The sequence below is a fragment of the Microcebus murinus genome, chromosome 3 (assembly GCF_040939455.1).
Source record: "Microcebus murinus isolate Inina chromosome 3, M.murinus_Inina_mat1.0, whole genome shotgun sequence".
NCBI lineage: Eukaryota > Metazoa > Chordata > Mammalia > Primates > Cheirogaleidae > Microcebus > Microcebus murinus.
The window spans coordinates 61,242,251-61,265,815 of NC_134106.1; the positions used below are offsets into that span (position 1 = coordinate 61,242,251).

Here is a 23,565-nt window from a genome sequence, read left to right on the forward strand (position 1 = left end):
ACTAACAAATGTATATAAAAAATTAGCCAGGCATGGTGGCACACGCCTGTAGTCCCAGCTACTCTGGAGACTGAGGCAGGAGGATCACTGGAACCCAGGAGTTTGAGGTTGCTGTGAGCTAGGCAGATACCTTGCCACTCTAGCCCCGGAAACAGAGTGAGACGCTGTCTCAAAAAAAAAGGGGGGGGGGGCCGGGCAGGCACGGTGGCTCCCGCCTGTAATCCTAGCACTCTGGGAGGCCGAGGTAGGCGGATTGCTTGAGGTCAGGAGTCCGAAACCAGCCTGACTGAGACCCTGTCTCTATTAAAAATAGAAAGAAATTAATTGGTCTACTAATATATAGAGAAAAAATTAGGCGGGCATGGTGGCGCATGCCTGTAGTCCCAGCTATTCGAGAGGCTGAGGCAGGAGGATTGCTTGAGCCCAGCAGTTTGAGGTTGCTGTGAGCTAGGCTGACGCCACAGCACTCACTCTAGCCAGGGCAACAAAGTGAGACTCTGTCTCACAAAAAAAAAAAAAAAAAAAAAAAAAACTTAGCTTGCTCATTAGTTCCACTTTCATCCCACTTCATTTTCCTTTACCAAGAAGGCCACCATAGATCACTCTTCTCATTGGTCAGATTTTCCTCAGGTAACGATTTTGGCCCCACCCACCAGCTACCCTCACCAGGTCGCTGTTCTGGGGAGTGTAATTGGCCGGCGAGCGGGAGTGGGCGGGGCGGTCGTCGGATGTGACGTTTCAGGAAGATCCGAGTATCATCTGCGGGGAAAGGTGGCGAAGGGTCGGGTTAATGTGTAGTGTGGGGACTTTGACCGTAGTTGGACTGTGAAGGGGAGCGGCCCCCGTGAGTGTGGGGCCTGCATCCTTCTCCCCCCCGCGTTCCGGCCCGCCCACCGCGCGCGAGGCCCCTGACGGCTCTGGTCTCCGGGGGCTGGCGCCTCGCTAGCAAAGCCCGAGGCTTCCCTGCCTGCTGTATTCGCAAGATTCTGGATGAGTTTCCCAGGGACTGCCAACTTGGGCTTGAGTGCTTTCAAGATTGCCTCTGCAGTTGTCTGTAGATCCCTCTCCACTGTCTGCGCCCCCTCCGCTCATTCCTGCCACTTCCTTTGCCTCCTTGTGTTCCCCTCAGTGCTTTACTCCGCCCTTCCCCCTTATTTGCGGATGCTGCATCTCTTTGGAGTTTCCACACGCGGTAGAACCGGGCGCCGCTTACTGGCCTCTGGAAGGGATTTTTTGCTTGACCTACAAGTACCTCTCCAAGAGATATGGAGATGCAGCGAACATCCTGCGTTTAGTTTTCCCGAGCTCTGGAAACGTTTACTAATTAGGCGGCTTGGGGAGGTTTTAGATTTGTTTGTGGCTTTCCGAATACCGAAAGAGGCTTCGTGGGAGCGGCAATGTTTCTGCATCCCTAGTAATCCCCACAGCTTTTGTGACGTTTTAGAGAGGACGCTTTGTGGAGGAAGTGTGACCCGAATATTGAAGAGACCGAAAGATAGAATTGGCCCGGGGAAGACTATCTCTGAGGGAAGAGTTGAAGTAGAAAACAAAAGCAGTGGATAGACAAATGAAACTGAAATGTGAGGATTCCTGGGCAGATTGGAATCTTGACTGAAGCAAAAGATCTCTGTTGGGGAGGGATAAATGTATGAGATGGAAAAGATAAGGTGGCGCCAGTTGATAACAGAGCCTTTAATTCCAAGATGAATTCTGCTTTAGCTTATGTGGTGTACTGCTTAAGCTACTGTAGTGTACTATATAGTGTACTGTAGAGTGTACTGTAGTGTACTATAATTCAATGTGTATCAAATACCCAGATTCCTTTGGGAGATGATGGAGAATTCCAGTAAGTGACTGGAATCTGATTTTTTTTTTTTTTTTTTTTTTTTGAGACAGGGTCTCCCTCTGTCACTCTGGCTAGAGTGCAATGGTGTCATCATAGCTCACTGCAACCTCCAACTCCTGGGCTCAAGCAATCGTCCTCCTCCAGCCTCACCAATAGCCTGGACCACAGGCGTGAGCCACCGTGTGCGGTTTATTTTTCTATTTTTTGTAGCGACAGGGGTCTCACTCTTACACTGGTCTGGAACTCCTGGCCTCAAACAGTCCTCCTGTCTCGCACTCCCAAAGTGCTAGGATTACAGGCGAAAGCCACCACGCTCAGCCTGGAATCTGATTCTAACAGCAACTGTATCTACAAAGATTGTAGAATTACTGGAGTTGGAACACAGGGAGGAAAACTCCCAGGTTAGTTTGTTTTTGCATTACAAGTTACCTATGGGCCCTTTTGTTATTCAAAGAGTGCTTATCTTTGAAGATAAGTAAATTGTTCTCAAGATCTAAATTCCTTGTCACTATAATAATGAACAATGTTATAGACTAACTGGAAGAGTGGTTTAGTAAGTTAAGTTATGATTATTGATCCTTCATTTCCAGACTAGTTCCCCTAACTAACCTTATACTCAAATATGAAAAAGTATACCACAGACAATGTCATTTACTCTCAGAATAAATAAAAATGATTAAACTTGAAGTCCATTAACAATCTCTATGAAAATTCGCTGAGTATGCTGTGCCAGGTACTGGAGTGGATTTAAGTGTGTAGCTAGCTGGAAAAAGAAATAATGGAAAGTAACATAGACTGTAATTATTTTATGGTGCTAGGGCAAGGCCACCTGATGACAGGGAATGATTCACTTGGGGATAGATCTGAATCCCTGTGGCCCATTATCATTATACTCCTTATACTGCCTAATTATGGCACAGGGATTGTGGGGGGTTTGAGTCTGCCAATCCTCTCATCATTGTGATTTGGGCTTCCTCATAGGAAAGAGACCTTATTTGATGTAAGACACAGCACATGGTACTTTCTCTTATTTTCTTAAGGTAGAGATGTGTGAGATAAACTCACTGTGCTAGACTGTGCTGGGATGATGGGGGCAATGGTGTTGATGCCATCTGTTTTCTCTTTTCTGCCTCAGAACTTCTTGGTCCTGATGCCTGACCATGGAGATGTGAGCCTCCCACCTGAAGACCGGGTGAGGGCTCTCTCCCAGCTGGGTAGTACAGTGGAGGTGAATGAAGACATTCCACCCCATTGGTACTTCTACTCTGGAGTTGAGATTATCCAAATGGCATCCATTTACTCTGAGGAAGGCAATATTGAACATGCCTTCATCCTTTATAACAAGTATATCACGTAAGACACCCACAGTTTCCTTTTTCTTTTCTGGTGACTGATGTCTCACTTATTCTGCTCAGAATTGCTAAAACTAGAGAACTTTACAGTATCATCAGCATTAATCATTTTTGCTGGCAACGCCTACATATTGGCAGTCCTTGCCATTCAAAGACATAAGTACCAAAAGTGTTATTTTCATGACTCAGTACTTTCATGAGCAAGAGATTTAGCTCTTTGGCCTACACCCACATGGCCCAGTGGTTAGACAAAAGAGTTGTTGGTTAAACTAGGTATGTATTGATGAATCCTTTTACTGTCCTCTTTCTATTAAGGCAGCCAATCATAGGATTGTTGCTGGGGTCTAGTAGAGCCAAAATTCCTCACTCTACTTATTTTGTAGCCAATTGAGTAATATAGCACAAAGTTCTTCTTCTAACCTTAATTATTATCATGCAAATCATCAAATAATTGCCCACACTTTGTGCAGCTTATCACAATAAGACCTTACCCTTGAGTTGCTTATCTTCCTAGGGTAGGCAGCAAAAATAGATTTCAGTGCTGTTAACAGGGAGCAACTCCTAATGCCCATGACAATGAAATGGTGTATAAATTAGAAAGGTAATAATGTTAAAGGTCTTCTTTATCATTTCTATTTCTTGTTCTTTCATAATACCAAGACCTTTAAAAAAAATTGGCTCTTCAGATTTCGTAACTATTTCGCCTGCATAACGTCATGTGATCTTCACAGTTCCATGTGTCCTATATAGGGCATATCATCCTCCCATTCTACATGTGAGGAAACACGCTCGGGATTTAGTAATGTGCTCAATGTTCCACAGTTTAGAGTAACAAAATTCAGTTTTCTAACTCCTATTTCAGGAGTCATTCTATAACATAGGTCCTGTTCTTTTTGTTTTCCATTTAGTAGTATTCTATGAGTTGAAGGTTGTCTTTCAAGATCATAGTCATGGCCACAATGACTATTTTTTGTTATTTTATTATTATTTGGTTATTTTTGAGGCGCAGTCTTGCTCCGTTGCCTAGGCTAGAGTGTCGTGGCATCAGCCTAGCTCGCAGCAACCTCAAACTCCTGGGCTCATGCAATCCTCCTGCCTCCCAAGTAGGTGGGATTACAGGCATGTGCCCCTACACCCAGCTAATTTTTTCTATTTTTCATAGAGACTGGATCTCACTGTTACTCAGGGTGGTCTCAAACTCCTGATGTCAAGTGCTCTTCCTGCCTCAGCCTCCCAGAGTGTTAGGATTACAGATGTGAGCCACGGTGCCTGGCCTATTGTTATTTTTTTTTGAAACAGAGTCTCGCTTTATTGCCCAGGCTAGAGTGAGTGCCCTGGCATCAGCCTAGCTCACAGCAACATCAATCTTCTGGGCTCAAGCAATCCTACTGCCTCAGCCTTCCAAGTAGCTGGGGCTACAGGCATGTGCCACCATGTCCGGCTAATTTTATATATATATATATATACACACACACATATATATATATACACACACACATATATATATATGTATATATATATATATATTAGTTGGCCAATTAATTTCTTTCTATTTTATAGTAGAGACGGGGTCTCACTCTTGCTCAGGCTGGTTCGAACTCCTGACCTCGAGCGATTCGCCTGCCTCGGCCTCCCACAGTGCTAGGATTACAGGGGTGAGCCACCATGCCCGGCCTATTGTTATTATTATTATTGTTATAATTTTATTGGACATGGTCTTGCTCTGTCACCCAGGCTGGAATGCAGTGGTGTGATCATAGCTCACTGGGCTCAAGGGATCCTCCCACCTTAGCTTCCACAAACTATAGGCAATTGCCACCATGCCTGGCTAATTTTTAAATTTTTCTGTAGAGATAGGGTCTCGCTACGTTGCCCAGGCTGATCTTGAACTCCTGGCCTCAAGTGATCTACCTGCCTTGGCATCCCAAAGTGATATGAGTGCAGGCATGAGTCACCACAGCTGGCCTTATTATTGGTTTTTGAATAGGTAACATATACCTATGGTACAGAATTCAGAGGCAAAAGAGAGTATGTATAATTAAAAAGTAGGTCTCGGCCGGACGCAGTGGCTCACGCCTATAATCCTAGCACTCTGGGAGGCCGAGGCGAGCGGATTGCTCGAGGTCAGGAGTTCGAAACCAACCTGAGCAAGAGCGAGACCCCATCTCTACTAAAAATAGAAAGAAATTAATTGACCAACTAATATATATAGAAAAAATTAGCTGGGCATGGTGGCGCTGCCTGTAGTCCCAGCTACTCAGGAGGCTGAGGCAGCAGGATTGCATGAGCCCAGGAGATTGAGGTTGCTGTGAGCTAGGCTGATGCCACAGCACTCACTTTAGCCTGGGCAACAAAGTGAGACTCTGTCTCAAAAAAAATTTATAAAAAGTAGGTCTCCCTACCTACTCCTCTTTTCCCCAAAATTTTCAGTTCTCCTCCCCAGAGACAGTCACTCTTATTAGTTTCTCACATGTCGTCTCTGAGATGATATATGCATATCAGTTATATCACATTAAGCTTTGATCCTCTAAGGCAGGTTTGTCAACTTTGGCACTCTTGGCATTTTGGACTCAATACTTCTTTGTTGTGGGGCTGTCCTATGTATTGTAGGATGTTTAACCAGCAACCCTGGTTTCTACTCATTAGATACTACTAGTATCCCCTCCCCCCAGGTGTGACAACAAAATGCTCCCAGATATTACATAATGTTCTCTTAAGGGCAAAATCACCCTAGTTGAGAACCAGTGCTCTAAGGGAAAAAAATGAGGAAAGGTAGACTGCCTAGGACTTGTATTGTAATTTCAGAATGGAAAAAACAGACTGCTGGTGTCTTTTTTTTTTTTTTTAAGTTTAGCAATATTGCCTGGGTTAAAAGGAGAAAAACCCTAGACAAGTTAATTTAGCAGAGCTTAATTGAGCAGAAAAATGTTCATGACCCAGGTAACACTGAGGACCAAAGTGGTTCAGGATGCTGTGCCCCACAGCAAAAGCTGTGCAGGCTTATTTACAGCCAGAGAAAAGGAAATGAGATACAAAAATAGCCTGGTTGGGACCCATGCCACGTTTGCCTTATTTAGTCATGTTTTGGCAGTCTTCAGCCTCTGATTGGATGGAGGGTCAGCTGCTATGATTGGCGGAGACACAGCTACTTGTTATACTTGAAACCTTTTTATGTTAAGTTACAGTTTGTTTCCACACTAAGGTAGTTTACGGTTCACACTGTGTACAGAGGCAACTTTAGACCAAACTTAATTTACTACCTGTTTCCTCAAAAATCTTATACTTCATTAATGCCATCATGCCCTGTCATGTGGCCTCAATATTGATAAAGTTTCACAGAATTATTATTACAGTTCCACTTCCCTTTGTTGTTATGAGTTTTTTATTCTTAGGCACAAAATTTATTTTCCTGAAAAGTTACTTTGGCTACTGTCCTTTTTATATACTCTACTGCTGGTAGAAGTAATATTCTTGTATATTTCCAGTCATTTTGTAGATTGTCCTCTCAGAATGAAACCCAGGGGCACAATTCCTTTGGAGAATCACTAATTGAGAAAGTTAAGTAGAATCATGGAAGCACTCTACCAGGTATTTTCTGAAGGGCCTTGCCCCACATGGAAAGTGCTTTCCAGGCAAGGACCATATTCATTCAGCAAATATATATTAAGTATACCTGCTGTCTGCTTGGTACTACACTAGGTACTGAATACATAAGCTGTATGATAGAGTAAATACAAAGGCCTCTCCTTTGTACATCTTTCTAGGTACAGGAGAAGACAATAAACAGATAAATAAATATGTACAGTTGACCCTTGAACAACACAGGGATAGAGGCACCAACTCCCTGTGCAGTTGGATATCTGTGTATAAAATTTGACATAGGTTGGAAAGACCTTAGCATGTTCTGGGGTTTGAAAGATCATTGTGTTTGGAGTGTAGCCAGAGAAGAGGGAGAATGACTTCAGATAAGATTGTAGAGGCAGATGGGGCTGGATCACACAAGACTTTATAGGCTATGATAAGGAGTATGCACTTTATCCTGAGAGCAATAGAAAACCATTGAAAAGTTTTCAGCAAGGTTCTGGCCTAAACTTACTTATATTTTTAAAATATAAATCTTGGCAGTTGCACGATGAATGGTGGAGGGAGTATTAAGGCAGGGAGACTAGTTAGGAAATTCTTGCAGGCTGGTGGCTTGAGGTAGTGTGGCAGCATGGAAAGAGGCAGATGGATTTGATATTTTGAAGATAGAGTCCAGGAGACTTCCTGATACAATAGCTTTGGAAAAGGTGGTATTGAGGTTGACTTCAAGTTTCTTCCTTAAGCAACTTAGGGTATGGTAAACCATCTACTGAGATGGGAAAATTGTCAAAAAGAGGTTGGGGCCAGTTGTGGTGGCTCATGCCTGTAATCCTAGGTGAGTCTTCACTTTCACTATTTGCCCATCTAAAAGCTTCAACGCAGCACAGTCTTACTTCAAGATAATAGTATTAGTCTCTGTATCTGAGCATCAAATCCTGCAATAGGAGATAAGGCCATTTCACCAGAACAGTTATGAGGTTGCACATATGCTACAGTAGGGGGTTTTAAATGATTTTGGGAAACATTGTTGCCATTGCCAATTTGAACTAAGTCTTCTCTTTACTTCTCTTCATACTTAGCTGATACTGTTTCCAATTCCGTTTTCTGGTTTTTATTTCAGAAATTAAAGGAAATTGCATTTCCAAGGCAGAAGATGAAGGCAGAGCTATTAAAACAATATACCAAAGAATACACAGAATATAATGAAGAAAAGGTCAGCAGAAATAACAGCAAAGAAAAGAAAAAAATTATTTTGGTTTCTTTGGCTGTGCTCTGGGATTGTAACATGGTATTTCAACAGTCCTGCGATTTTAGGCAAAGGACAGAAACTCAAAAGAGTAGAACACCAGTGCTTAGGCTCAGGATTCTCTAACACAGATTTAACCTATATGTGTTCAGGAGGGTCAGTTGGGAGACAGAAAATCTATCGCATGTCTGCTGTATCTAGAGTAAGAGCCTTAAGAACAATGAAAATTTTAACCAAAACATACGTTTTTCCATCAGAGGATTTGAGGGTTTGATTCACGTTGGGTGATACCTGAAGCTGTTTATAATAATTGATTTTTCAAGCCGTTTTCTAATGATTCTTGTTAGGAAGAGTAGTAAAGCATGCGGAGAAAGCTGCAGGGCACTGCCAGTGGCCAGATGTGAATACACACTGCAGGCACCTGCTGTGCCCTATTCTGGACTGTGATGTTGAAAATCAGCAGAGGGGTGAATAGCTATGAAGAGTATATTTCTATGGCACCAAGTGAGTGAAGGGTGTTATTACTTAATATTTCTTTCTTTTTTTTTTCTTGGAGACAAAGTCTCACTTTTGTTGCCCTGGCTAGAGTGCTGTGGCATCAGCCTAGCACACAGCAACCTCAAACTCTTGGGCTCAAGTGATCCTCCTGCCTCAGCCTCCCCAGTAGCTGGGACTACAGGCATGTATCACACCATGCCCAGGTAATTTTTTCTATATATTTTTAGTTGGCAATTAATTTCTTTCTATTTTTAGTAGAGGCAGGTCTTGCTTTTGCTCAGACTGGTTTCGAACTCCTGACCTTGAGCGATCTTCCTGCCTCGGCCTCCCAAAGTTCTAGGATTACAGGCATGAGCCACCACGCCTGGCCAATATTTCTTTCATTTCTTTTTTTTTTTTTTTTTTTTGAGACAGAGTCTCGCTTTGTTGCCCAGGCTAGAGTGAGTGCCGTGATGTCAGCCTAGCTCATAGCAACCTCAAACTCCTGGGCTTAAGCGATCCTGCTGCCTCAGCCTTCTGAGTAGCTGGGACTACAGGGATGTGCCACCATGCCCGGCTAATTTTTTCTATATATATTAGTTGGCCTATTAATTTATATTTATAGTAGAGATGGAGTCTCGCTCTTGCTCAGGCTGGTTTCGAACTCCTGACCTCAAGCAATCCACCTGCCTCAGCCTCCCAGAGTGCTAGGATTCAATATTTCTTATTAGTTTAAAATGTCACTCTGTATTGAAATGATCACCAGAAAATATTAGAGGCTTCATTTTGGGTTAAAATTCAGTAGAGGCTGAAGTGGAAGCATTGCTTGAGGTCAGGAGGTTGAGACCTAGGCAATATAGTGAGGCTTTGTCTCTAAAAAGTAAAAAATAAATTAGTTGGATGTGGTGGCACACACCTATAGGCCCAACTAATTGAGAGGCTGATGTGGAGGATACCTTGGGCCTCAGAATTTGAGGCTGCAGTGAGCTGTGATTGTGCCACTGCACTTCTGCCTGGGCAACAGCATCTCTACAAGAAACATTCATTAGAGACCCTCAGTGTATCAGGTATAAGTTTGGATTTGGTTCTATTTTACAGCCTTACTTGGGATACAGAATATAGACATGGAACAATTAGAGAATAAAACTGCATTTGGTGCAGCTTATGGAAAACAGACAATAAGTTGCTTCAAGATTTCAGTGAAGAAGAAATGCACTGATAGAGTCATCGAGGGGACAGATACTGAGAGAATTGGGACTTTAACTGTCCTTGAAGGTGGATGTACAGACAGGAAGGGGAGGTGACTGTATTCCCTGAATATAAAGTACGAGGGAAGTATGAATTTTGAGTTAGGAAATCAGGCCAGAGCAGAAGTACATTTTAGAAATATCCCTGCTAAAAAGCCTTGTTCTCCTGAGGTGTGAAGGCATCTGAGGGGTGATGTAGAGGCCTAAATCCTTTTCTTTGTTTGTAGAAGAAGGAAGCGGAGGAATTTGCCTGGAACATGGCCATCCAGCAGGAGCTAGAAAAGGAAAGACAGAGGATAGCACAGCAGAAGCAGCAGCAATGGGAACAGGAACAGTTCCATGCCTTTGAGGAGATGATTCGGAACCAGGAGCTAGAAAAAGAGCGACTGAAAATTATACAGGAGTTTGGGAAGGTGGACCCTGGCCGAGGAGGCCCACTGGTGCCTGACTTGGAAAAGCCCTCCTTAGATGTGTTCCCCACCTCACCTGTCTCATCTACACAGCCTTTAGACTGTAATACAACTGTAAAGCCAGCTAAGCCACCAGTGGTGGATAGGTCCCTGAAACCTGGAGCACTGAGCAACTCAGAGAGTGGTGAGTACACGTGCTGATCCTGTTCCATCTCAGTTGCTGCCACACAGAGCATTGTTCTGGGGGAGCCAGCCCGAGAGTAACCTCCGTCATATGATTAATAGGCTTTAGTCACAGAAACCCATTTGATAAGTGTTGCTGTATTGTGTCATGTCACACTGCCTGTATTATAAAAGTGGCCTTTGCTTGAACCATATAATTTACCTGAGGCCAGGTCAATTTTCTGAAAAGTTACAACTGTCCTTCAAAGTTAGACTCTGAGCTTTTAAGTGTTATGCAGAGATTTAAAATGTTAAGTGAATTAGAGACCACTGAGCCTTTTGTAAAAATAAATTTGAAATTTATAATACCACTGTGCAATTCAACAGCTAACTTTCAAAAAATAAAAGAGAGCTACTGAAATGTGCTTGCCCTGAAAGCCTTCCTAATCTTTAAGGAGCTTAGTCAAGGTAAACATTATATATAGTTGGTGAGAACTCAGTCTGGCCTTAAAACTATTAACAGTCTTTCTTCCTCTCACCAACAGTTCGCAATCTGAGAAAATAACAATAGGGGCTGATGGTTATGATGAGTAACCTTGATTATCAGAATAGGTTTTTGAGGGTAGGAGTCAACATTCAAGTAGTTATTTATAGGAAGTCAGCTTTGCAGAAGGATCCACTTAAAAGCACAATGTAAGGCCAGGCACAGTGGCTCACACCTGTAATCCTAGCACTTTGGGAGGCTGAGGCCAGGAAATTGCTTGAGGCCTGGAGTTCAAGACTAGCTTGAGCAAGAGCAAAATAAAGTTTGTTTCTACAAAATTAAGAAAAATTAGGTAGGTATGGTGGTGAGCTCCTGTAGTCTCACTCTTGGAGGCTGAAGCAAGAGGATGACTTGAGCCCCGGACTTGGAGGTTGTAGTGAGCTACGATCATGCCACTGCACTAGACACAGCAGGGCAAAGCAAGACACTGTCTCAATTTTTTTTTTTTTTTTTTTTTTTTTTTTTGTGAGTCTTAGTCTCACTTTGTTGCCCAGGCTAGAGTGTCATGGCATCAGCCTAGCTCACAGTAACCTCAAACTCCTGGTCTGAAGCAATCCTCCTGCCTCAGCTTCCAGCTGGGACTACAGGCATGTGCCACCATGCCTGACTAATTTTTTCTATATATTTTTAGTCATCCAGCTAATTTTCTTCCTATTTTTGGTAGAGATGGGATCTCACTCTTGCTCAGGCTGGTCTTGAACTCCAGAGCTCAAACGCTCCACCTGCCTTGGACTCCCAAAGTGCTAGGATTACAGGCATGAGCCACCGCGCCTGGCCCAAGACTCTGTCTCGAAAAAAAGAAAAATAAGAATAGCTAAGAAGGGCTGGACTCTGAAGCCTGGCTTTTAGAGCTTCTGTGCATTTACTTGGTGGGCTATCTCACTACTATTCCTTCATACAGAGTCTATACTCTGTGAAATTGGACTATAATGTTCCCAGAACATGCCTAGACTATCTTACCCAAAGAGATTTGTTAACATTTCCCTTCTACCTAGAATCTCCTTTCTCTGTTTCCTGCTATGCCTGGTTTTTTTCTTTGAAGTTTTTCCAGAGTTCCCTCCCTTCAATCAGACTGATTCTGTTCTCCTTAAAACTCTTAGAGTTCTTTCAATCTCTGATGCAATTTAGATCATTCTCCTCATAGTGTTAGTTATTTGTCAATAATTAGATTTTAACTTCTTGTAGGTTGGGGCTTGAATCTTATTCATGTTTGTGTTCCATGTGGGCTGAGCACAGTGTCTACTTGGTATGCACTTGGGAAGTCATTGAACTGAAAGGAAAGGGCTGTGCCAAACCTAATCATAATCCTTAGATACCATCATCAGACTGCCATGTGACTGTGATATGACTTTGTTGCCTCTTCAACTATTCAGATTTTGCTGCTGAATGTGCAGAAGGAGAATATCTTTTTTTACTTTTTTTTTTTTTAATATGAAAATCTGGCTGTGAAAGATGCTTCCTAACTTTAGCTTGCTGGCTCTCTCACAGGGTTTCTCCATGGTGTTCAGGAACTGGGTCCATTCTTGGCATCCTGAGGCAGGTTTTATGAGCTGCTTCGTTCATGCCTTTTTTGGGGGACTAGACTACATTTTGTGTTATTTTGTTCTCGTTTGGTATTTTAACTTTCTTCTAAAAGACAAAACTCAGAAATAAATAACTACTGAAATTCTCTTCCATTATAAAGAATATATCCTGGTGTATTTCTTTGAAAGTCATACTCTCTGATATTCTTATCTGAAATAAAAGGGAGATTTAAAATTAAAATAAAAGTTCAGATGAATGGTGTCGTAATTCACTTGTATATCTGAATATTTGTGGAATTTATAATGAGCAGAAATTTATTTGACTTATGGTTCAAGAGACTGGGAAGTCCAAGATGGGGGGTCCCTGTGGTGAGGGCCTTCTTGCTGTGTCATCCTGTGGTAGAAGGGCAGATGGGCCAAAACCAGAGCCCTCCTGAGCTAATCACCTCTTACAGGTTCTGCCTGTCAACACATTCACACTAGGGATTAATTTTCCAACACATGAACCTTGGTGACACATTCAAACCACAGCAGAGAACTAATCTTTTTAACCCTTTATATTAGATTCCAACAGAAAATTCCCAACTATTTCAGGAACTTTATTAAAGTCGTACTTTACCCTTTTCTTAACTTGAATGACTAAAGCCTACTCTTCTTTTCTTGAAGTAATGTGCTCCCAAGAGCTGCGGCCAGAGATTGGAGTAGAAACTTTACAATCCTTTTTTGGGTGCTGTTAGGATGAGATCCCCATCTATTGCCTGAAGTTGGGGGGATCCCAGCGAGTTAGCGTGGCTCTCCCAGAGATGCCAGCTGTGAGGTCTGCTTGGAGGAGCTCAGTCCAGTGGTCTCAGACTTTCCCCCTTTCTCCATTACAGTTCCTACCATCGATGGATTGCGCCACGTGGTGGTGCCCGGCAGGCTGTGCCCACAGTTTCTGCAGTTAGCCAGCGCCAACACTGCCCGGGGAGTGGAGACATGTGGAATTCTCTGTGGAAAACTGGTAAAGAAAACAAAGTCTTTCCTGAGCTGAGACTGTTTTTTCTCTCATGGCCTCCCATGACTTTCAGAGAAGATATCCAGGGTCAGGAACTGTGCTGATCCCTCCGCTGAAGGAACCATGGACTGCATAATGTAGTGTCACTTTGAATTGGGTGACCCTGTATTTGATTTTTAGAATCCCTTGAATTGAACTGATTATGTTAATGGTAGTACTAAGAAATACCTAATTTTAAACTTAGCAGGAAGATCGATTAATTATCTGTATATCTTTTTTTTGTTTTTTGAGACAGTCTCACTTTGTTGCCCAGGCTAGAGTGAGTGCAGTGGCATCAGCCTAGCTCACAGCAACCTCAAACTCCTGGGCTCAAGCAATCCTTCTGCTTTAGCCTCCCAAGGAGCTGGGACTACAGGCATGCACCACCATACCCAGCTAATTTTTTCTATATATATTTGTTGGCCAATTAATTTCTTTCTTTTTATAGTAGAGACGGAGTCTCGCTCAGGCTGGTTTCGAACTCCTGACCTCGAGCTATCCTCCCATCTCGGCCTCCTAGAGTGCTAGGATTACAGGCGCGAGCCACCGCGCCCAGTCGAAAACTTGTTCTTTATGTGCCAGAGGATACAAATTTGAGTAAGATATGACTTTAGCCTTATAAAATAGATAATAATTTCACATGAAGCAGAATATGCCATCTTGTCACAGAAAATAAAAAATCCACATGAATCTCTGAAATTTTTTGTGTCACCTTACCTGTTCCCTATTCTCCCCTAATGTCTTCTTCTTTCTCTTAACTATTGTCTTCTTCATTTTGCCTGGCCTTGCACCCCAGCATGGAAGACAGAGAATCCTAGAGGTCCAAGATTCTATAGTGGCTGTTTGCTAGTGGGAGGAGGCCACAGTAACTGCCACCATGGAGTCTCTAATGTGATCAAAGGGAAAAGTAGTATGAATGCCTCTCACGTATGAAAGAGAAGGATGGCAGGATGTCTGTATGGCCCAAGGAACCAGAGGTAGTAAATTATGGGCAAAAGAACTGTACCCAGAGGCTGAAAGAGGTAAAGTTTACACTCAGCTGTGTCTTCTGCCTCTCTCGTGTTTGCTTCTAATGGGCAGAGTCTATTTTTTTAATATGATGGCACTGAAAAGAAGACCCCTACTCTAGAACTTGACAAGAAGTAACATCCACAAATGTAAGAAAGCAAGGCTCATCCCAGAAACACCTAAAATCAAGAGCAGAAAAGAGAGCGCAGAAGAGAGATGCAAGTTCAAACTGGCCCAGCCCAGCCTACCCCAGGAAGGTGGGATTCAAGAAGAACCTAAAGAGAAGAGCCTTGGACCACATCATTTTCTACAACGTGCACTCAACGAATGTTACCCTACTCTTCAACCAAGTTACAGACAGAGCTCTTTAATCCCTTCCTTTAGTCCTTAAAAGCTGCAGTAAGTTCACTGATCAGATCCAGTGAAATCATTTCAGAACAAAGGTTGTTGTTCAACCTAGTGATCCCTTTCCTTCCTACCCAAGAATATCAATTAACTGTTTATATAATATCTAATTATAAATGTATAATATTATACGTTATAATAGGAAACACAGTATACTAAATATGAATGAACATCTATGAGGAATATTGAGATGACCTCCCTAACATAAGAGCCTGAGAAGGTGGAACTCTTATGTCTGTCTTTCACCTCCCCAGAGCTCAGCCAGCCAGGTGCTGTTGCAGCTCTCCTAACACTCCCTCCACCCAGTGCCGCCTTCTTGCTGGGAAACTGACCTCCACATTGGCTAACTCATACCTTTAAACTGCCTGCTTTGTGACATCATTCTCCCACCAAACCTACGAGCACCTGGTAGAATCTCGGGGTTTCCATGGAGTTGTCTGTAAATAAATTTGGATCATCGCAACTGACCAGTGACCAGTGACCAGTAATCAGTGACCAGTGACCTTTCTACTGGCCATGTGCACTCTTCTGCCACTCCTCAGACACCCTCTACTATTGTCTCCTCATCCCTTCTATCCTCCATTGACATTTCCTTTTCTCTGACCACATCAGGTAAGGAAAGGAACTTTTTATGGTTTTTCATTTCTTTCCCCCCTAAATTTAGTAGTAGAGTCAAAATAGCTTGGAATAACAGGGGAAAGTATTCTTTCCCCTAGAAATCTGCAGACCTAATTTCACTTGTGGCTTTGACATTTACTAGCTAGCTGTGTAACTTTGGATAAATTTACTCTCTCACAAAATCTGTTTCCTTATCTATTATGTTAGGATAATAATAGATTGGTTATTCCCTGTAGCCCTGCTTGTAGTGTTCAGTCTTAAAGGGTTTGCATAAAGGCAGGGCGTGGTGGCTCACACCTGTAATCCTAGCACTCTGGGAGGCCTAGGCCAGCTGATTGCTCAAGGTCAGGAGTTGGAAACCAGCCTGAGCGAGACCCCATCTCTACTAAAAATAGAAAGAAATTAATTCACCAACTAAAATATATGTATACAAAAAATTAGCCAGGCATGGTGGCACATGCCTGTAGTCCCAGCTACTTGGGAGACTGAGGCAGGAGGATTGCTTGAGCTCAGGAGATTGAGGTTGCTGTGAGCTAGGCTGATGCCACGGCACTCACTCTAGCCTGGGCAACAAAGTGAGACTTTGTCTCAAAAAATAAATAAAGGGCTTACATATAGAAAATGAAATCAGAGACTTTCTGAGAGGTATTTGTTTCATCAGAAACAGAGAAAAAAACCTCAGTGGTGTAGAAAACTAGCAATATATACCGAGATGTTTTATCTATAATAGTCTCCTGTCACTACTATATCAACTTCAGTACTTTAAATTTAGTAGTGTTCAAAAAGTAATATTTATAAGTTTGGCATTTTCTATCTAAACTCAGTGAAAAGAGAAAATGGGAAAAGAATGGAGGGTATTGGGCAGTAATGAAGTGAATGTTCTAGGAAAAGGAAGTTTGTGACTGTTTTCATTAAGCACAAGGCAATGGGAACTGACATGGGGAGAAAATGTAAAAATGAGGGAAGAGAAAATGTAAGAATGAAAGCTATGGAGAGCATGGAGGAGTTCTCAAGAGGTATTTTGAGATGAAATGTGTAAGACAATTGAAGATTTTAAATTAAAGCAGAAACTATGACCATAGAGTAAAACCTACTGAAAGCAGGGCAAAATGAATTTGGTTTAAGCAAATGTTTAGATTAATGGACTAGGAAAGAAACTAAGGCTGGAATAGAATGTCACTTGAAAAAGCAACTTATCAGAAGAGTCACATTCTGTTATTTGGGTGTCTTTTTTTTTTTTTCTATTGCCTCTTTGAACACAGATGACACTTGACACTTTTGAATATAAACATTTTAAAAATACGTTTAAATCTACAGTCCCTAACCCCGAGGCCGTGGACCACTGTGAGGGTCCTGTCAGGGACCAGCAGATTGCAGGGGTCCACTCCCAGTGACACCCCTCCAACACCCCCAAAAAAAGCCCAGACCTGGGAAAAATTGTCTTCCATGTAGGAAGAGGGGGCACACAGCAGGAGGTAAATGGCCTGCCAGCCAGGGCAGCTTCATCTGTATTTATAGCCGCTCCCTCCCCATTGCTGGCATTACCCCCTGAGCTCTGCCTCCCTCCCGCCCTCCAGGGAAAAACTGTCTTCCATGATAAAAGCGGTCCCTGGTGCCAAAAAGTTTGGAGATCACTAGTTTCTTGCTTCCAATAAATAAACTAATAAAAAGGGATACCTACCTAGGAGTATCCCTTTTTATGAAACAGAAGAAACACTGTTTCATTTTGATTTTATACTATATGGAAGTTTCTCCTATTAAAAACAAAACTAAGTTTCTAAAAAAATGATGCATCTTACCTTGCATCTGAAGGACAGATTCCTTTGTATGATAAGTACGTTTCAAGTAAAGGTTCCTTTTCATCTTTATTTTTCCATCTGAAAACAGAATATGTACTGATTAAACAATCATTAACTGTTTTTCAACCTTAGAATAAAAAGAAAGACCTAGCTAAAGATAAAAAGAAAAATCCCTACATCTCTAATTCCACATTCATCTAAAACAATCTTCTAGACTCATTTGAGTTTTCCTAGATTAAAATTATTTCTAAATTAGATTCTAGCAGTGATATTTTTCTTAGGCTTTGGGAATGACATTTTTTGGATAACAAAGATGATTATAGGCCAGGCGTGGTGGTTGATGCCTATAATCATAGCACTCTGGAAGGCCAAGGTGGGAGGATCCTTTGAGCTCAGGAGTTCGAGACCAGCCTGAGCAAGAGTAAGATCCCGTCTCTACTAAAAACAGAAAGAAATTTTTATTGAAATATTTGTGCACATATATTACAGGTATATGTATACATATACATTCATATTTACTCCATTTTGCTGCTAGTGATGCACTTTTTACCAATATACTTTCTCTCTATATTTGTACTAGTTAGGACTTCATTCAAAATTGCCTTCTATTGTGGGCTGGGGTGTTTTGGTTAACAGTATTCGCTAAAATAGAGTAGATAATATTCACTTTCATAAGGATGTAAGATAACAGGACTTCACTTAACAGTATGGGTACTATGCATTGATGCTTACTACATACCCCAATTTGCAATTCTTTTTAGTTCTATAATATTATAATTTTTTCATGATTTGTGTCTGTCCAGAATTTATTATACTTTCTCCATACAAATAATATGCAATATATCACTTTTATTCATGTATGAATTATCATTGTTGTTATGATTATAACTAATTTATAGATGAGTAACCTAAAGCTCAGAGAGTTTAACTAACTTTTCTAAATTTTTTTCTTTTTTTGAGACAGAGCCTCATTCTATTGCCCCAGCTAGAGTGCCGTGACATCAGCCTAGCTCACAGCAACCTCAAACTCCTGGGCTCAAACAATCCTCCTGCCTCAGCCTCCCAAGTAGCTGGGACTACAGGCATGTGCCACCATGCTCGGCTCATTTTATATATATATATATTTTTTTAGTTGACCAATTAATTTCTTTCTGTTTATAGTAGAGATGGGGTCTCGCTCTTGCTCAGGCTGGTCTCAAACTCCTGAGCTCAAGCAATCATCCCGCCTCGGTCTCCCAGAGTGCTAGGATTACATGCGTGAGCCACTGCGCCCGGCCTTTAACTAACTTTTTTCTCTCAAAAAGCATGTCATGAGAGACTCTCACATAGTGCTTTTGACTGAGGATCAGAAGCCAGGATTAAAAATGGTAAAGAATGACCCTTTACACTTATCAGCTGGTTTGGGCTGTATTTGAACACTAGGAAATGGCAAGTGATCTGCACAAGCAAAATTGGGCATTAAAGATTACAGTGGTAATAGCTGTACTATTATCTAATGGACACAAAGTTGCCTATATTAACAGTTCTACTTCTGGTTTCCAGTCTTTACTCAGAACAAAGAGTCCTAGCAAGGGACTCTGTGATCTGGTAATAATACTAACATGATGGGAGAATTTGAATAGGTCACTCTGACCTCTAAGAGCCTCAGTTTCCTCACTTATACAATGAAAATGTGAGAACAGAAGTTCTCTAAGGACGTCCTAGTTCTACACTGCTCTAATTCTAGGAAGTAGTTATGAGTCAATGCTAATGCTGGCTCAGGGTAAAGATGGCAGAAGGTTGCTTCCAGCCTAGGGAACAATGTGTGAACCAGACCACTTGGGTCTTCTGCACATCTCTGCCCAAGTTGGACACAGAGGCAGTTCCTCAGAAAAATATCCAACTGCTCCAGAACTTCACAGCACCATAAACTATTTGGCTTTTGGTATCCCAGTGAGTATTGGTATTAGAGGCTGCCTGATTGCAGCAACATTAAGATGATACTATTCCTCACATACAGTGAGAATTTGTCCGTCTCATCAGTTTTTTCATCATCCTCTTTTTTCCTACAGAAAATTTCCAAAATTCATCTTTACTTGGAACTGCAAATTCTCTGCAGCTCTCTCTTCCTGTGGTAAGCAATGAAGCTTCCCTAACAGGAAGTGTCTGCAACTTCTCCAGAGTCTCTACTCCAGCTGTTAGCTTGTCATGGATACTGCCATCACCTGCTAGCAGCTCATTCCAGTCACTCATGGGTAGTGCCTACCTTTACCAACATTCTAGCACAACTATGTTGTCTGAGGTTACTGGCCACAGCCCCATGTCCATTTCAGCTGCCTCCTATCCAAGTGTTTTTGATTGGGATATGACAGGAAGCACTGAAAACTCATCTTCACTTGGGGACCTCACTGTGACTCTCACTGACCAGGACACAATTGTTTCTTCCATGTCTATGACAGTCCAGTATGATCAAGCTTCAGATGCCAATACCATGCTCCCTCTGTACCCATCACTCTCTGCCAGCCTTCTTCAGGGAACATCATGTGAAATTTCAGATCAAGGACAGAGCCTGTCACTTAATTATGAGAAAGGAAGCAGGGTCTATTACTACAATCAAAGCACACTGGGACCACTACTGTCTGGAGAACTTAGTCCCTGCATGCAATCCTATGGCTCTATGTCAAACACAGGAAGTATGTCCTCTGCCTCTCAACCAGAAATGGTGATGGTGCTAAAGGAGGTTCAACCTACAAATGTCCTACCAGTTACCTCCACCCCTAGGATCAACTACTCTGAGTCTGCTCAGCCTATCACAGAAACAAGTTTTGAAGGTAAGTACAAACAGCAAAAAGGGACAGCAATAAAAGAGGATCAAATCTGCAGCTGAGAAGTGAGTCCACAGATAGGTAGAATTTAAGTCCTGGGAGTTCAACCACCACCTTTGGTTAGAGTTCCCCATATTAACTCTACATAAAAACATCCAATATAGGCTGGCATGGTGGCTCAGGCCTGTAATCCTAGCACTCTGGGTGGCCGAGATGGGCAAATCACTGAAAGTCAGGAGTTCGATACCAGTCTGAGCAAGAGTGAGACCCTGTCTCTACTAAAAATAGAAAAAAATTAATTGGCCAACTAAAAATATATAGAAAAAATTAGCCAGGCATGGTGGCACATGCCTGTAGTCCCAGCTACTCAGGAGGCTGAGGCAGGAGGATTGCTTGAGCCCAGAAGTTTGAGGTTACTGTGAGCTAGGCTAATGCCATGGCACTCTAGCCCAAGCAACAGAGTGTAACTCTATCTCAAAAAAAAAAAAAAATATCTAATATAGGTGGGAAGGTAGAATACTATAGTGGCCATTTAGGATACCCATAAGAGAACTCCAGGAGTATGCTGGGGGTTACCACACTTTTTGCTGCCCTAGTGTGCTGATAAGTTTGCCTGAACCATCACACTGGAATTAAATCTCTTCCCTGATATATTGCTTTAGTCCCTTTGGAAGGAACTTCAGAACCCTTATTGTGGTAGTGACATTTTAATGTTCCTTAGTTTGCACCAGGATTTAAGACCTTGTGTCCAGGGACCCTGTCCAAAGCAAGCAGGCTCAGAACCTGTCCTTGCTTGTCTATTTCATGAGGAGGAGCTCCACTCACTCTCCTAATCCATGGAGTGAAGTGTGTTTGCACTCTCAGCAGAATGAAAAAAATAGAAAGAGGCCGGGCGCAGTGGCTCAAGCCTGTAATCCTAGCACTCTGGGAGGCCGAGGCGGGCGGATTACTTGAGGTCAGGAGTTCGAAACCAGCCTGAGCAAGAGCGAGACCCCGTCTCCACTATAAATACAAAGAAATTAATTGGACAACTAATATATATATATATAAATTAGCCGGGCATGGTGGCACATGCCTGTAGTCCCAGCTACTCGGGAGGCTGAGGCAGAAGGATCACTTGAGCCCAGGAGTTTGAGGTTGCTGTGAGCTAGGCTGACGCCACGGCACTCACTCTAGCCTGGGCAACAAGCAAGACTCTGTCTCAAAAAAAAAAAAAAAAAAATAGAAATAAACTTATGTAAGAATGCTACAATTCATATAACATTTCATATGTTTAAAACTCACTTTACTTTTTATTTGGCCTATAACAACTCTATGAAATATTAAAAAAACAAAGAAATAATGACACCTAATGATACCCAGTAAGAACTAGGATAGTCACTGCCTGTATCCTAATACTGGGTCTTGTCCATGGTACCCAGGAAGAGCTAGTGGAAACACTGTGCCCTCTGTTACAAGGAGCCTGACTCTGCATTGGTGTTTAGGGAGAGCATCTCACTTACCAGGGACTGACTGCTTCCTTGATTCCTTTGTAGTGATGGAAACTTCCCTAGAGATGGACACCTCCCTGGGAGATCGAAGCTACCCCCCACCTCCTGACTTTGGGGACATTTCAGTAATAGCTCCAGTCCAGAGTCCTTCTGATTTCCTTCCTCCAGCTTCAAGTCAGGAACAAAAAGAGAATAAGAATTTGGATGAGATTAAAACCAAGCTGTCAAAGGCTCTGGATGCCTACCAGATCCCAATAGAAAACCAAGATCCTCCACTACTCCCTTTAGAAATCCCTGATATCCACCAGCTTCTGGCCTGCATTGATCCTCTTGGCCACGAGGTACAGCCTGGTTCTAAAACTGTCAGTCTAGGAAACAACAGCCTGAGTCTTCGGGATCAAGGCACACCTGAAAGTGAGATTGAGTCTGTCAACAGTTTTTCACAGATCACTACACTGGTGAAGGATATTCAACTTCTCTACCTCTTCAATTCCTTAAAAGATCTTGACCAATCCAAAGATCTCACAGCAATCAAAGCAGAAGATACCAGAGCCATCAAGGTGAATCAGTCACAGGAAAAGTCAAGTGTCACAAAGACTTCCTCTGGGCAAGTCAGGAAGAACAAGCATAAAGCTTCTGAGCCTATCAGTGGTGCTCCCAAGGCCAAAATCCAGCCAAAGAATCCAGAGTGCCTGATAGGGGAAGAAGTGATTGTTCTCAGTGCTGTAGCCAAACATTCTAACAGCAAACCTCAGAAATCTGCATCTAGCAGGGGCAGCAAAACTAAGGGTCGTGGGCAGGAAAAGACCAAAAGGACCAGGGAAAACAACTCCAAGAAAGCTGAAGAAAGTAAGCAGTCAGGGAACAAAGTCAAGGCAGAAGACAAGCCAACCATTCCCAAGATAAGGTCGAAGAAAAACCAACTTGAGCTTAGCCCACAGAATTTTAAAAAGCCTCAAACCTGCCAAGGCATGCACATGCCGGAGTCTGTGCAGGTTTTCCATGTGCTGGGAAAAAAGAGCGATAAGCAAATTGGACTCTCTTTCTCCTGGAAGCTGGGAAATTCAAGCAACATTAAATACCCCCACCCATCCCCAACTTTCAAACCATGGCTGGATACTCCACATGAAGATAAAGGTTCTGAGAAAACTCCAGTCAAAGCCCAGAAAACAGATGGCAGTGCTGGAAAAGAGTGTCCATCTCCATCGCAGTATGAGCTGCCACCACCTGGGAAGGTCAAGTTGGTACCTTTGCCCTTTCCGACCCTGAACAAATCTCCAGCTCAACCTCTTCCTTGGAGGCCACATTTTCTGGCTTCACATAGGGATGCTGCAGCTAACCCTGCCCAGCCTGCCTCTACTAGCTCATCTCGACCTATTGCAGTCCACCTATCCCAACCAGCTTCTGCCTGTGCATCTTCAACAGGTCCTGCCAGACCAACTCTGCCAATTTCCACCAATGCAACCAGACACAGTTTGATCAACCTTAGTCAGGCTAGTGAACCTCAGTCTGCCGCTTCTAAGCCAAAACCTTACAAAACATCACCTTGCACTTCTCCCCAGCAAGATCCTGTTTCCACTGCTGTGACCAAGCCCCAGTCACCGCCCAAGCCTCAAAACCAATTTCTACTCCAAGACTTCAGCTGCCAACCAATTCCATGGAGGAAACCCAGTATTTCTGGGCCAGTACTATCAAAGCCTACCACAAAAGAGCAGAGGCCAGAGCATGAAGCCATGAAAAGGAAGGCTCAACAAGAGCGTGAGAATGCTGCCAAATACGGCTCTCTGCGGAAACTACATTTTTTTCGTTGAGAAGGAAAAAGAGATGGAAATTTCATGCTGTATTATATAAGAGATGCTAAGCATTTTGGTACCACTTTGAGTACCAGCTGGTTTTCCACATATAGATAGACACAAATTTCTCTATTAAATCTGATATATTTTAAAAATTTAATAAAATTGAATAAAGAAATGTAATAAAATTGGTTAGTAGCAGAATAATAAACAGGCCTTTGAGTTT

At 42.5% G+C, this 23,565-nt stretch overlaps 2 protein-coding genes and 1 long non-coding RNA gene across 5 annotated transcripts; 2 read left to right on the top strand and 1 right to left on the bottom strand.

Moving 5' to 3' along the window:
- Positions 1-672: 672 nt before the first annotated feature.
- Positions 673-21,643, bottom strand: LOC142870049 (uncharacterized). The gene is made up of 3 exons (XR_012918583.1): positions 21,559-21,643; positions 17,253-17,330; positions 673-759 (listed from the first exon to the last, which is right to left on the bottom strand). It is a non-coding gene; the product is annotated as an uncharacterized LOC142870049 (long non-coding RNA).
- Positions 748-14,108, top strand: LOC105884604 (STAM-binding protein-like). Of its 3 annotated transcripts, XM_076000883.1 has the most exons (6): positions 748-1,580; positions 1,897-2,247; positions 2,982-3,199; positions 7,901-7,993; positions 9,978-10,344; positions 13,265-14,108. In XM_076000883.1, the coding sequence occupies exons 4-6, from the start codon at positions 7,934-7,936 to the stop codon at positions 13,417-13,419; spliced, it is 582 nt and encodes a 193-aa protein (XP_075856998.1). In that variant the 5' UTR covers positions 748-1,580; positions 1,897-2,247; positions 2,982-3,199; positions 7,901-7,933; the 3' UTR covers positions 13,420-14,108. The 3 variants fall into 3 exon arrangements, with proteins under 3 accessions (XP_075856998.1, XP_075856997.1, XP_012644127.2); XM_076000882.1 differs by having other exon boundaries at positions 748-2,247; XM_012788673.3 differs by lacking the exon at positions 2,982-3,199 and having other exon boundaries at positions 748-2,247.
- LOC142860999 (uncharacterized protein C2orf78-like) lies at positions 14,273-23,545 on the top strand. The gene is made up of 3 exons (XM_076000881.1): positions 14,273-15,447; positions 19,304-20,062; positions 21,592-23,545. Exons 2-3 carry the CDS (start codon positions 19,483-19,485, stop codon positions 23,355-23,357), a joined length of 2,346 nt encoding a protein of 781 aa, XP_075856996.1. The 5' UTR covers positions 14,273-15,447; positions 19,304-19,482; the 3' UTR covers positions 23,358-23,545.
- Positions 23,546-23,565: the final 20 nt, after the last annotated feature.

Bases quoted from the DNA above. Each gene is read 5' to 3' on its own strand.
- LOC105884604 (XM_076000882.1), top strand. From the start codon at position 7,934: ATGAAGGCAGAGCTATTAAAACAATATACCAAAGAATACACAGAATAT. The intron at 7,994-9,977 runs GTCAGCAGAAAT...CTTTGTTTGTAG, and splicing joins CAGAATATAATGAAGAAAAG to AAGAAGGAAGCGGAGGAATT. The intron at 10,345-13,264 runs GTGAGTACACGT...TCTCCATTACAG, and splicing joins ACTGAGCAACTCAGAGAGTG to TTCCTACCATCGATGGATTG.
- LOC142860999 (XM_076000881.1), top strand. From the start codon at position 19,483: ATGGGTAGTGCCTACCTTTACCAACATTCTAGCACAACTATGTTGTCT. The intron at 20,063-21,591 runs GTAAGTACAAAC...ATTCCTTTGTAG, and splicing joins CACAGAAACAAGTTTTGAAG to TGATGGAAACTTCCCTAGAG.